The sequence below is a fragment of the Vigna unguiculata genome, chromosome 10 (genome assembly GCF_004118075.2).
Source record: "Vigna unguiculata cultivar IT97K-499-35 chromosome 10, ASM411807v1, whole genome shotgun sequence".
Taxonomy (NCBI): domain Eukaryota; kingdom Viridiplantae; phylum Streptophyta; class Magnoliopsida; order Fabales; family Fabaceae; genus Vigna; species Vigna unguiculata.
In genome coordinates this window covers 20,132,325-20,146,915 of record NC_040288.1, presented here as the reverse complement: position 1 = coordinate 20,146,915, position 14,591 = coordinate 20,132,325, and the positions used below count along the sequence as shown (strand labels likewise).

The following is a 14,591-nucleotide window of genomic DNA, read 5'->3' as shown; positions in this document are numbered from 1 at the left end:
CCGGCGTCGGTGTGAATGGTATGCAAGGTCCTGCGAGAATTTTTTTCACGGTGACGACAAAATGGTAAGTTAATGGCATCGCTTCTTTTTTCACTGTGACAACAAAATGATAAAGTTAATGATAGGTTAGGTTAACATTCTATAACCTTCATTCAATCACGTGCCAGTGGCTCTTTTGAAAGTAAAAAAAAAAAATTAAAAATCATTTTCCACGTAAGGAAGTAAGGAAGTAGTAAAAAGGGGTAGTCATTCTATGATTTTCCAAATCTAAATCTTATTGGTTATTCTTTATTTTGTTTAAGACTTGGAAAGGTCTGTTACTCCTTTGTTGATGTTTGGAGCTTCTTTGCGTGAAGATCTTTCGTTTCTCAAGTAACATCGAACTGAATCTCTAAAGTGAAGGATATCTTCCATTTTATTGATTTGCATGTTGGATTTTGAGGTTTTTTTCCCAAACTGGTGCAATTTAATTATGTATTTCCCGAAATGGTGCAATTTTTTTTTAAATTCCAGCGAAGGGTAAGTCGTGCCAAGGTGGTGCGATTTCAGTATGAAAAAGTCGTGCCAAAATGAGGCGATATTAATTAAAATGAGTTGAAGTCGTGCCAACATGGAGAGATTTATGTGTTATGAAGAAGTCGTGCCATATTCAGACGACTTTAATTAACATTTTAAGCAAAGTCATGCCAATATGGGAAGACTTCAGTATTAAATTGTTAATGAATAAGTCGTCCCATATTGGAGAGACTTCAGTGTTGTATTGATAATGAAGAAGTCGTACCATATTGGGACGACTTTAGTTCGAATAAAAATTAAATATTTTTTAGTCATATTAATTAGTTAAAGATAATGATGATGTTGTTGTCTTTGGTTTATATTTCGTTATATCAACCAAAGATAATGATGATGACGATCCAGTTCAGAGCCCTCAATTAAGACCTAGACGACACAGAAGAAGACCTCCTTGTGGCACAAGCTCTCATAGATAACTTTCATGCCTTATTATAACAAACCAAAACATCATGAAATTTTTAATTACTTATATGCATTATTATTTAACTAATTAATATGACTAAAAAATATTTAATTTTTATTCGAACTAAAGTCGTCCCAATATGGTACGACTTCTTCATTATCAACACAGCACTGAAGTCTCTCCAATATGGGACGACTTATTCATTAACAATTTAATATTGAAGTCTTTCCATATTGGCACGACTTTGCTTAAAATGTTAATTAAAGTCGTCTGAAGATGGCACGACTTCTTCATAACACAGAAGTCTCTCCATGTTGGCACGACTTCAACTCATTTTAATTAATATCGTCTCATTTTGGCACGACTTCTTCATACTGAAATCGCACCACCTTGGCACGACTTACCCTTCGCTGGAATTTAAAAAAAAAATTGCACCATTTCGGAAAATACATAATTAAATTGCACCAGTTTGGGAAAAAAACCGGATTTTGATCATCCTTCTTCTCAAATTCAACTTAGAGGCTAACATGTTTTACACTGTATGTAATATTGTTAGACATCAAAATTTAATAATATTATTTATTTTATCAAAATCATAGGTATAATCATAAAAATTAGTTTATGTATATGGTGAATATCATAAAACATGGAAGTACAAGAATAATTACAATACAACAAGTGTTGCTACTGTTGTCTAAAGAGATTGCAACTTTTATTTTGGTCAAATAGTAAAGATTATTATGGTAAAACTTCAGTTATGGGAGGAGTAGAACCGGGTGCTGCACTAGTAGTGGATAATTTTTTAGTCTGTGTCAGTACTATGGTCTTTGGACTCTATCTCAATGGTACTTTCGGAAACGAAATCCGCATTTGCCCCCGTGAATTCTTCAACTTCTTGATCATCTTGGGGACATACTTCTTTGTACGCATATCTGAAGGAGTAGTAAAAAAAAACCAGAAGAAACGCAGCGTTCAATATTCCCAACATCAGATAGAACTTATCCAAACGACTTGAGTTCAAAGTATCACTGAACCAACTAGGGATACTCAAGACCAGTGGTATGATCATGAGTTTTCCACTACCGATCACCAATTCCTTGTATGAATCATCAAAACTCCACATTGATTTCGCCACGTTCCCATGGAACAAACTCGTGATTCCACCTTCAACAAGCCCGTTTGTGACTCCCAACACTGAAAATTGCGGAATCAATGCCACTGTGGAGTTTCTACCATCCTCATACTCCATCTGCTTGCTTATCTTCAACCTACCAACCTCAACTTGCCATGCTATGAGGCTACAAATTACTGCACAAACCATGCCAAAACCAATCCTTGCAATGGCTGCTTTCTTGTTGCACACGTTGTCGATACAACTGAATTTTGTGAAGTGTCGAAAGGCACGACCAATGAGAAACCAGATGAATCGTGACACATCACTCGTGGCCTCCATGATCAAAACGAGAATAGAGATATCATTGCCATTGGTTGTAATATTTGAGGTCATGTTGCTTGCTTGTGCAACAAAGAAAGTGCTCTCCGTGGCCACGAGTAAACTGTAGCCAAAGAATGCAAAGCACAGGTAAAACATGGGAACAAGGCTTTTCACATCCCTCACTTCCTCTACTGTGCAAAGCTTCTCATTCTTTTCTTGCAACTCCAGACTCACTGTGGAAGCTTCTGCTTCAAGTATAGCTGCTTTGTCCAACCACCTGAACAGACGTGGAACTCGTGGAAGTAACCTTACTCCTTCACCGTATTTATAAAAATGATCTCGCTTACTATCTTTCCAATAATAGCGACCAGGCGAGGTTGGATATTTTGCATGTCGTTTCCCTAAAGCTGCTTTCAAGATTCTGTAAATCTTGTGCAGATTGCTTTCAATGGGCAATTGTTCGTGGCTGTACCACGCCGAACCAGCGAGGAACAGCATGTAAGTCCCACACATGATAAGTGCCGTGAATTGGAACCAGTGCTCGTACGTTGTATCGATGCTGATGAAGGCCAAACAAATTGTTATGATATATCCAACAACAAACGGAGCGCACAACCAGCTTTTAATTAGCACTTTATCCGTGAAATCTTCCTCCTTTTGGTTTTCTGTGGTTCCACTACGTACTGCTTCACTCTCATGTCTGGCTTTAATTTTCTCCTCCAATTGGTATTCAAGAAAATTTTCTATAAGCTTTTGACCACTGCTTCCTAGTGCTAGGAAGAATATGGCTGCATAGACCGCACGGAATGTGGAAGGTTTGGTTGATGATGCAGATGTCCATAGTAGCATTAAACCCTGCAATAGAATGGATATATTTGGTCATAGTAAATTTTATTCTTGACTCTCTAAAACAAAATTAATGATTCCCTTTCTTAAAAGTAATTTGTTTTTTAATAATAAGTAGTTATTAATAAACTGTGATTCATTAATTATCTTTGAGCTGCACAAAAGCTTGATTCAAATTCAATAGACAGTCATCAGTACTATAATGCATATAATGCATATAAGCATATAACACTTGTAAAATGTAGCGTGGATTACTGAAAAAATTAATTTATATAGATAAAAATGAATGATGTTTCAAAGCATATAAAAACTAAAACCCAATTTGAAAAGGCTGAAAACAATAGCTTTTTTATTTTTAAAAAATGAAATAGAATAAAAGTGTGAGAATTAAATAAGAATTTAACTCTCGTTTACATATATATATCTAATTCACTACAATCATCCTTCAGTTATCAATTTTTATTTCTTTAGTAGTGTGATACGATAATTTAAGGATAAAATAAGAATTGGATCAAAATATTATTATCTATATAAATAAATTTACCTCTATTGAAGCTGCAGTGCAAATCGTTATCATAGTGTAATAACCGGTATATGCTTCTGAGATTAGAGAAACAATAACTACGAATAGCGATGATAGACCATCTTGAAGATTTGTAACAATGGCTGCTAATCGTTGATTCTCCTCCTCCATTGAATCGTTGAAGTAATCCATCAATATAGACACCACTGCGATTTCTACATATTTGTAGGTTACAACCAAAGCTGAAAACACAAGCATAAGAAAGCTAAGTTATATTTAGTTCCCATAAATAACATAATTAGTTCCATTCTTAATGATTACCGCTAACGAAAGGTAAGGTATTAAAGTTGACGAATAGATAGCGGAGTGAAGCTATTGTGAAGTGCCAGAATTTCTTCCAAACACCACTTGAATTGGTTTTTTCTGAACTGTTATTTTCTTGCAGCGCCATGATGAAGTTTGAGCGCAACAGCACAATCAATGACTGTGGCTTCAAAGTTGAAACAAGTTTCTTAAAGAGGTAATGTTTGGTGGGTCCAGACAGCAAACAAAGAAAAAGAAAAGGGAATGTTTTCCAACATTGAAGATAAGAATAAAAAATCAACGTTAAAAGAAGAAAATAAAAAAAATATATTATTCTAATCATATTTATTTCTCTACTTTTTTCTGAAAAGCAAAGAGAAAAGGATATAAACGAAATCAAAGGAAGCCGAGAAATATAATTATGTAGATGAAACTTTATTATAATTATTTTATCTATATATAGTTGGTATGATAACTTTTCTAATAGCCTTTAGTTTAGTTTATTCGTATTGACCTTTCAAAATAATATCTGTAGATGACAATATAAACATAAATCTTTTAATCTTTCTTATTAAGAGAAAGAGTTTGATACAAACATTGATAAATTTTTGTGATTGAAAGTTAAAGGTTGTGATAAACGCAAATGAGTATCTGATGGATCTATTATATAACTAAGAAAATAATTTACTAGGGAATATGTCCAATTACCCCTATCATTAGAGTTGTCCTTAAACTCGGTTTTAGTCATTTTCGATTTTACTTTTTCGTTAATGAACATCTTCTTATTGCAACACTTGTCCGTTGTCTTAGTTTTTTTGGTTATTTTCAGTTTTGTTGTTTCTTTTGGAAATGTCATTCTTTATTGGTTTTTAGTCTTTGCGTAACCCTTTAGATCTTAGTATACGTTGTCTTTTATTATGGCGCGAACATTGTAGTTGAAACACGTGATGAAGGTTTATTGATTTCAAATGTTTACCCATTTCAGAGAATCATTTTCCAAGCTCTCTCCAACAAATCCTTTTTCTTTCTCTTATTGTCTCAAACCCTACGGAGCATAAATTGGGTTACAATTTGTAATGGTTGTCTTTCTTCGTTTAATTTCTACTGAGCTTTGATCAGGTAAGATTTTAGTCATAATGTTTGATTGGAGTGCTTGATTACTATGTTCTATCATTTTCTGTTTTAAATGTTGGATTGTCGTTGTTTTCTTAAAGTTGTCTCCAAGAAATATGTTTGCGTTCTCTGCTGGTGGAGCTCCAAAGACACATGTAGAAGTCCACAGTGCAGCGAAAATTGGATGAGTGAGTGGAGGCACTTGCAAGTTATGGTAGGTGAAGAAGGTGATAGGATTTCCTAGCCAATGCTAGCCTAAGGAAGGTGGCTAGAGATAGAGAGAGGAAATCTCTAGAAAGAGTATGACTCTCAAAGGAAATAGAGGGAGGAGTGATCTCAACTCAATTAACATCTATTGCATAAAATTCAAGAGTGAGTACAATGCTGAAAAATTAAGGCTTTTATACTCAAGCCATTACACATAAGGAATCTCGGCCCTTGGACGAGAAGGAGAAAGCATTTTGGCCTTTGATGCTAGCTTGGAGAAGAAAGCTTGATCTTGACCATTGGATGATGTCTTGGAAAAGGAGGAAGCATTCCTAATCCTTGGATACTTTGGTACTAATATTTGAGGTTTGTATTTTGATTAACTAGGGTACTATGATTAGAGGTTAATATTTTGGTTCACCTTTGATGATGTAAAGTTTTAGGATTAAGGTTTTTTGGAATGCTTCATATGTATGATATTTCATCACCATCTTACACCTTGGTTTGTTGTTCTATTGTGATGTTCCTATTTAATGCATATTTCTTAAAACGGTTTTTATGTACAGTTTGTGAACTTTGGTTATTAGTTTAATTATTATTACCATATTTTTATTCATTTTTAATGGAAGGTTTCATTTGTTAGTTCTAAAAATTGTACCAAATGGTAAAGAGAATAGATATGATTAATGATATTAACGGTAAGAGGGAGACCTCCAAGCTTGCAGTTAGAATAATTGTTCTATGTTTTTTCCCAAAATCGTGATTCTAATATGCATATGATTATTGGTGCAATCTGGCTTGAGAATGGCGTTTGAATAGAGTTGGTAGACATTTGGTAATCTTTTCGTCAACCATATTATAATATACACACAATTATAATGGAGAGTATGGTGGAGAAGAATGTACACGAGAAATTATATGGGTTCATCTTCACTTAAGGTTAAGTCCAAACTCTTAAGCCACTTTGTTAGCACTCCATTTTTCATGTTTCTTTCTTTCTAACAATTCTTTTTTAGTTTAAATAAATATTTTTTTATGTTTAATTATGTAGTTTTTGTTGTTTATCTAGGAAAATAGAGTTTTCTTAAAATTATGGTAAAAAGGTGGTTTTTAGTAGACTTTTGTTGCAAATAAATTTTGTTCTTTTTAGAACTTTTTTTTAATAAAGGAGCTTTGCATGGAAACCCTTTAATTGTGCTGAATTGGATTTCACCCCTTGATTTAACTTTCCTTTTTATATTGTAGAAAGACCCTTGCACCACAACGTTGAATCAAAGATGTTGGACTTGAATAAGTGGAATTGTGTTGTGGAAAGGGCCAGCACTAGATCAGTTGGGCCTGAAGATGTTGTGCGAGAGAGCAGCCATCGCTTCAGTAAGTGTTGACCAAGTCCTTCTCTGTAGCACACTGTTTAATTAAATAATGAATCCTTGCTACCAATGTTGAATCATGAGAGAGAAATGTACCAGGAAGAGAAGCTCCAGCCCTTGATGAAACAATCCCAGCAGCGCGAATGGTTGATCCAAAAACCTGATGCACGTGAACAATTTTGATCCAAGAGGGGGTGGCCATGAACCAAGAACTTTATGTGTAACACCTCAAATTTAGAATGTCACGAGAAGCTATTATTATTATTTTTATTTAAAAGTGAAATAATTATATCACAAAAAGGCATTTAAAAACACATTATAATTTAAATATAAATAGGCAGTCCAAAACTTCCATTGATAATAGTAATATTAAAAAAAACAAATTTCCCATTAAATAATAGAAAACAAAAGAAATTTTCATAATCTTCACTGTTTGATTGAAATCAACTAAAGAAATAATAAACCCCTGAGTCTATTCCATTCTCTCCGTAATCTACTTCATGTCAGAAACATCTGCATTACCATCTGCTCTCGTATAATACACACGTTATACGATCATCGCACATGCAACAAACACACAAACAAACAAATAGGGGCAAGCTAACATAAACAATGATGTTCATAAAAGACATTCGTAAATAAAACCTCTTCCATAATACTCAACGTCACATTTAAGTAACACTTAATCATTATGATCACAATCCATCCTTGGTTTGAACACACAAATCCCAAATCCAAACAATCATACTAAACCAAACATAGCATCACATTCATCTAGAATCTTCATTAAATTCCACCAAGAGCTTCCAAGCAAGGCAAAGCGCTCTCAACATGCAACACATGAAAATTTCATATTGCCAACAAAGTACTCACCATCACCTCATGAATGGTAAATAAAATTCCATAGCATAAACTCATCAACTTTTCAAATAATACATTCATACAACGAATCCAACGAGTGACATTCATTCAAACACAGTATAACATCACACACAAGTAATTATCCTCAAACCACCACTTAAACTACATAACCATGCAACCCATACAAACCAAGAAAAATCACCAATCACATAACCCATTTATTCACGACACTCTCCCACCGTGAATCACAACCTTGCACACCTTCATGCCTCAACATCCTCACTTACATCTCTCTCTCTTGGAAAATAACTAATTCTTATAATTTTTATCCAGTCCAACTTAACAACACATTTTGCAAACGATTTGGGATTTTAGAAATAAAACTCCAGCTTGTGTAAAACTCCAAAAATTATGTATTTATATTCAAATTAAAGATGATTGAATCAATAATCAAATGCAACAATAACCAACTTAATTGATTAACTATAGAGAAAGTTATGCACCAAACATGCAACAAAGGTCAATGTTGTCAACAACCAAACTACAAGAACCTTGCGATAGAAACTACTCTCACTACAGAGCTTCGATTCATGATCCGACGGGTCAAAGTCAAGAACTATGTGTTAAGGATAAACTGTTAAAATTTCAGCTCGATCGAACGGTTAAAGAAATAGGAACCTTCATTTTACGAAAAATGTGCAGTGTAGGAAAATGGGTAGCGCCACACCATATGCTTCTTTGTTGTGAGATTTTGACTTGTTTCACTGCACAATTTGGTATCTTACACTTTTATCTTCTCAAACTTATTTCAAAGTGGTTTATAGATGATACCAAACTGAACAATTGCAACAATTAATATCTCTCATTCCAATTGCATTTTAAACTACCTAAAATTCTCTAACCCATATATACCCAAACATGAAATTCATCCCCATTCAATGCAATCATCAATCAAACATGCTCAACACATTCCATAACGAAAATAAATACACTCTATTTATGAAAAAAAAGGAGTTCTAGCTTCCCTTACACATGCATGCTTTTCTCGTTTCATCTATCAAACAAATAACATGAAAAACAAGAGAAGAAAGTCAGGTTGGCTTCCCCTACTTGGATTACTTCTTTTCCCTCTCTAGTAGCCTTCAACTCTTAATTTCTCTACTCTTGTTTCTCTCCCTCTCCTCTTTCTAAAACCCTAACTTTTAACCTATATACCCCTCTCACTCCAAATCTTTTATGTTAATATCCTTTGCTTTAAATTTAATTTTTCTTGGCTATTATCATATTTTTTTAAAATCACAATTCCAAAAGATAAAAAGAAAAAAAATAAAATAAAAGATTGAAGTATGGTGCAGCGTGAAATAAGAACATTGCACCATTGCATCATTGTAAATGAGGAGAGAGAAACTTGATTGGAAAAGTTTCGCGGGTCCCCCACTTTAAATGAGTAAACAAAAAAATGATTTTAAACCAACATAACCAAAACTAGGCCAGCCAACATCGAACAAACATCCTTGCACACATACCAGATACCATAAGCATTAAGCTGTACCCTTATTTATGATTCCATGCGCGCTTATTATGTTATAAACACTCATTTTTAAGAAATCATAATTAGATTAAAATTTAAAATAAAAAATAATAACTTACCTCACTTAAATAATTATTATAAATACAACAATAACTTAAATCACTTAAATAATTATTATAATAATTATTTTATATTTCATAAATTAATAACCTAATTAAATTAAATAAATTAACAATCTTTATGAAGTCATTAATTTTTCCATGTGTTTTCCTTTAGTCTAATTTTTCCCGGGTCTTACATAATGCATGAGAGAATCCGATGGGTGGTGATTCGAGAGGGACGAACAAGGAAGATCAAGGGCATCGAAAAGGGGTTCGAGGATCGCGACTCTGGTTCGGGGCAAAAAGGAATCAGGTTAGGTTATTTTTTTCGCAGTTTCTGATTTTGTTTTCAGGGGATTTTTAAGAGAAAATTAGGTTTTGGTTGAGGGGGGGCCCTTATTGCGCGAAAGTGAAAAATGTTGTGAGAACTAGGGTTCTCGTGTTTCGGTTTTGGTGAGCGAGGGAGAAAGAGTGAATTGTAAGGGGTTCCACTTCTTGGATGAGCACAAAGTGGCCTTTAGAGATTGGGGTTTTCCCTAATGTGTTAGGTAACTCTACTTAGTTCACCCACTTAGAAATAGAAAGCAGGATTGGACCATGAGACCTTCCTTTCACCATTTGAGTTCCTAGCACTTACTTGAACTTGTTTAGTTTGTCTCTGATTTTCAATGAAATACAGTACTTTAGTTTTCATTCTGCTTTATTCAGTTTACGATTTTGCGCTCATTTAATTTTTCTTGCAACTCTATGTTTTCCAGCCTTTAATTTCTCATTGCTTTAAGTTTCCTTTATTGGCTTCTGTTATCATTCTGTTTGCCTTTAAGTTTTTGCACTAATTTACTTTTCCTATCTGTATTTTTAAGTTTTCTATAGTAGATAGTTTGGATTCTTGCTTAACATTTCATCTCCATGCATTTTAGAAAATTCATCCATGATTTAATTTTCTCCCTTTGTTTTCTTTTATTTTAATTTCAACGAGATTTAATTATGCAAGCGAGACTTGGCATGTACCATTTCCTTGGATTTGATACCCAGGGTTTCCCTATACTTCAATTGGGGGATTTTGGTTTTTGTTACTCTAAGCATGACTTAAAAAATTGAGTTAACAAAATGGTGTCATTGTTAAGGAAATAGTGATTTAAGTTTTAGCTTGGATAGTTTAGGCTTGCATTGGTATGTATAGTTGTTTGCTTTCTTCTATTTATTTTTCTATCTATTGAGTACCTTAAATGTTTTCACTTGGTTTCACTTCTTTTTTGCAATATCACATTTTTGTTGGATATAACCCCTCGTTTGAGAATTTGGTTAAGATAGTAGGGCTTTGCAATGGAAATATCAAGAAGATAGCTAGGTAACTATGACATGTGCTGCCAACTTCCTTGCATTCAAATGCAGCAATTTCATGGGACACCAAGCTTTGAGTTGAAGCCCAAATTAGTAAAGTTGCTCCTAAAGTACCATGGGCTGGCTCATGAAGATCCTTATAAGCACATCAAAGAGTTCAACTAGGTATGTTCCTCCATGAAGCTTGCTAGAGTTCCAAAGGAAGTAGTGATGATGAGGGCCTTCCCAATGTCCTTACAAGGTGGAGGAAGAGGCTGGTTTATCTAGTAGCAGTACCTATTTGGTGGTTGGCATGAAATGCAGCAAAGGTTCCTAAACAAGTTTTTCCCAGCCACAAAACAACCTCTATAAGGAAGGAAATTAGTGCATTAGACAATTGCAAGGAGAGACTTTAAGAGAGTATTGGATAGATTCAACACGTGCTCCTCATGCCTACATCATCAAATCAGTGAGCACCTTTTGATTCTTTATTTTTGTGATGGATTGAGCATGATGGACAAAATGAGGTTGGATGCAACTAGTTGTGGTTCTATTATGGACAAGACAATTTCTACAACAAGGTTAGTAATAGCTAAATTGAGTAGGTGATAAGTGCAAAAAATCAGTAATTTTCATATGAAATGTTGGCACTTTTGTTTGTAATTTGTGTTTATATCATATTGATTCTCCCTAAATCTAGGAAAAATGAGCTTCAATCACATGCTTCCAAGTTTTTACTTAAAGAAATCATTTTATCCCTATTTTGTGTATTTTTCAGGTAAATTAAAGTAGAGGAGGAAAGAACTTAAGAAGAACAAAAGAGAAATCAAGAAACAGAGAAGAAATGGAAGAATTTGTGCAACAAGTCGCTCAAATCAAAGGAGTCTTGCTCAAGCCAAAACATTCTCGCTCAAGCCAAAGTCAAATCGCCTAAGTAAGACACTTGTCGCCATTCTCGCTCAAGCAATCCTGCTCTTGCTTAAACGAGAGTTCGTGAAGAAGCCCAGGTATTTTGCAATTCTCGCCCAAGCGAGAATATGGTCGCACAAGCGAGACCCTTTCTTGAGCATGAAGTACTCTATCTCGCCCAAGCGAGATTTAGCTAGCCTAAGCGAGACCTCGTGCAATATATATAGTCTGGAAGTTCATAAAGGAAACCAGCAGGGAGAAAAACTGGAAAAACGGATCTGGAGAGTTGGACCACGAAGTAGAGCACATAGTTCCTCATTTTCTTCTTCTTCTTCTTTAGCTCTTCGAATTTTGATGGCTAATCTCTTTCCTTGGGATTGAATGTAATACACTCAAACTTTGATGTAATTTGGTGATATTTATATATAGCATTTATGTTTCTACTCAATATTGGTATTATTGTTCTGTTCTTAATGCTTGGTTCTCTCTAATCAATAGATGTCCTGATTTTGCTTTTTAGATTTGACTGGAAAGTATTTCTGGATATCTGATTTGAACAATGATACTTGATATATTGTGATGCTTAGAATAAATCTCAATATATCAATTGCTTATAACACTTGACCATAATGCTGGATAGTTTGCTGAATATGTGAGGAATCAATTTTATACGCGAGGGATCAGTATAAATGATTTTTGGGTGTTGCATCAATATTGGTATTTTCAAATGTTTTGTATTATATACTACCAGATTACAAACAAGGGGGATAGATGAAATTCAATCCCAGTTTCTTATACTGAATTTTTCTAAACTTTTACGCTTTTACTGTATTAATTTTATGCAATAGTCAATGATAAATCAAATTAAAATCTTTGTGTATATGCTGATTGAGATAATTATTTACACTTTTACTTAAAATCATTAAACTACTGCTAATTTTTGGTACTCTTGCTAGGAGATCAACAAGTATTTTTGGCGCCGTTGTCGGGGAACGATGTTCTTTTGAATTCTTAGTTATCTCATCCAGCTTTGTACTAATCCTGGCTTGAGCTATTTTAATTTATGTTCTTATGAGGTCAGGTTCCTAAAGATCAATTAGCATTTAAGCCGGATATAGAAAGATAACTAGAAGGAACAAAGGTAAAAGCAAAAAACAAAAGCAAGGAAAAACAAAGGAAGAATCTTCCAGTACTCTTACCACACATCAAGAAGCAAAAAATATGGAGAATCAAGGACCAGCTCCCCCTAGAAAGACACGTGGAGACTATGCTATGCAACAAGGGCCAAGATATTTTTCTAGCATAGCAATACATTGGAGATGAAGCCAGCTTTCCTCAGTTAATCATTTCTCATCAATTCACTAGAATGGATAATGAAGATCCATATACTCATCTCTCTACGTTCTATGAATTGATATTAACCATGGGTTTTCAAGAAGGAGATCTTAAGCATGTATACATGTGTTTGTTTCCTTTTTCATTAGCAGGCAAAGCAAAGGAATGGCTTAAGTCACATTCAAATCATAGTTTGAACAACTGGAAGGATGTAGAGGAGAAATTCTTGAACAGATTCTTTCCACCATCTCGCTACATCAAAGAAAAAGCTGATATTTCCACATTTAGGCAAGGACCAGATGAGACATTCTGTGAAGCTTGGGAGCAGTTCAATTCTTTATTGAGGAAATGCCCAAATCACGGATTTGAAGATATTACTCAACTGAATATATTCTGCAACGGTCTAAGGCCTAATACTAAAATGATATTAGATGCAGCAGCTAGTGGAACAATGATGAGTGTAGATGCAGAACAAGCAACAAGAATCATTGAGGCATTAGCATCCACAAATCATCGAGCTCAACATAAAAGGCAAAGTGTTCAGAGGAAAGGAGTGCTTGATCTTAGTACTATAGATGCAATCTTAGTTTAGAATAAAATTTTGACTAAACAGATTGAAGCACTGATGAAGCAAATGTCTAAATTACCTGAGCAGTTGCAATTTGTGCAATCTTCTCCCAATCAACAACCCATGAGGTGTGACTTTTGTGGGGTGATCATCCAAATGGTCATTGTTCTTATCAAAGTAACTCACAAGCAGAAGTTCAGTATGTGAGTAATCAAGGAAGACCAGGTAATTTCTCCAACAGTAATAAATTTTCACAAGGGTGGAGAAATAATCAAAATCAGAATTTTGGATGGAAATCAGATTCTGGTCCTTCAAACAGACAACCTCCTTATCAATAGCAACAATAACATTATCCTTCTATGCATGATAGAACAACCAAATTGGAGGATACTCTAGAAAAATTTATGCAAGCTTCTTTGACCAATCAAAAAAATATAGAAACTTCAATAAGAAATCTTGAAATACAGGTTGGACAGTTGGCTAAACAATTATCATATCAGCAAGCAGGTCAATTTTCAGCCAACACTTAGACTAATTCGAAGGAGCATTGTAATTCAATTACTACCAAGAGTGGTAAAATTTTGGGAAAAGGGATAAGAGACAACCTGGTTGTGGAGGAAGAAGTCTTGGAGGAGATAGAAAGTGAAAGAAAAAGAAATGAGTGTGAGGGAGAGGAAGAGTAATATAAAGACGAGTATGTAAATAAAATAGTGAATAAAAGAGAAGAAAAAGGAGAAAAAAATAAAAATAAGGAGAAAAAAAGGGAGAAGGGTGAGAAACAGGTACCACAGTTGAAGAACCTTCCATACCCTTAGAATCCTTCCAAAAAGAACAAGGAAAGGAAGTTTGCAAGGTTCATGGATATTATCAAGCAACTGCAAATTAATATTCCTTTTTTGGATGCTATGTAGCAGATGCCAACTTATGCAAAATTCATGAAAGAGCTCCTAACAAAGAAAAGAAAATTTTCTGAAGAAACAGTGGAGCTTGAAGCAGGGTGTAGTTCCATCATTCAAAAATCTTTACCTCAGAAGTCAAAGGACCCTGGGAGCTTCACTATTCTAGTCACAATTGGAATATTGCCAGTAGATAAAGCATTGCTCGACTTGGGTGCAAGTATAAATTTGATGCCTTTGTCTACACTATGAAGAATAACCGATCTGAGTTGCTGTGATGGTGGTCGTGGACGG

The 14,591-nt window shown here is 34.5% G+C and overlaps 1 protein-coding gene and 1 non-coding gene across 2 annotated transcripts; both read right to left on the bottom strand.

Annotated features, from left to right (window-relative positions):
- Window positions 1-1,778: 1,778 nt before the first annotated feature.
- Window positions 1,779-6,975, bottom strand: LOC114165364 (protein NRT1/ PTR FAMILY 5.7-like). Its single transcript, XM_028050009.1, has 3 exons — window positions 6,870-6,975; window positions 3,802-4,022; window positions 1,779-3,266 (listed from the first exon to the last, which is right to left on the bottom strand). The coding sequence occupies exons 1-3, from the start codon at window positions 6,973-6,975 to the stop codon at window positions 1,779-1,781; spliced, it is 1,815 nt and encodes a 604-aa protein (XP_027905810.1).
- Window positions 6,976-13,092: 6,117 nt separating this feature from the next.
- On the bottom strand, window positions 13,093-13,199 carry LOC114167983. Its single transcript, XR_003600582.1, has one exon. It is a non-coding gene; the product is annotated as a small nucleolar RNA R71 (small nucleolar RNA).
- Between the last annotated feature and the right edge of the window lie 1,392 nt (window positions 13,200-14,591).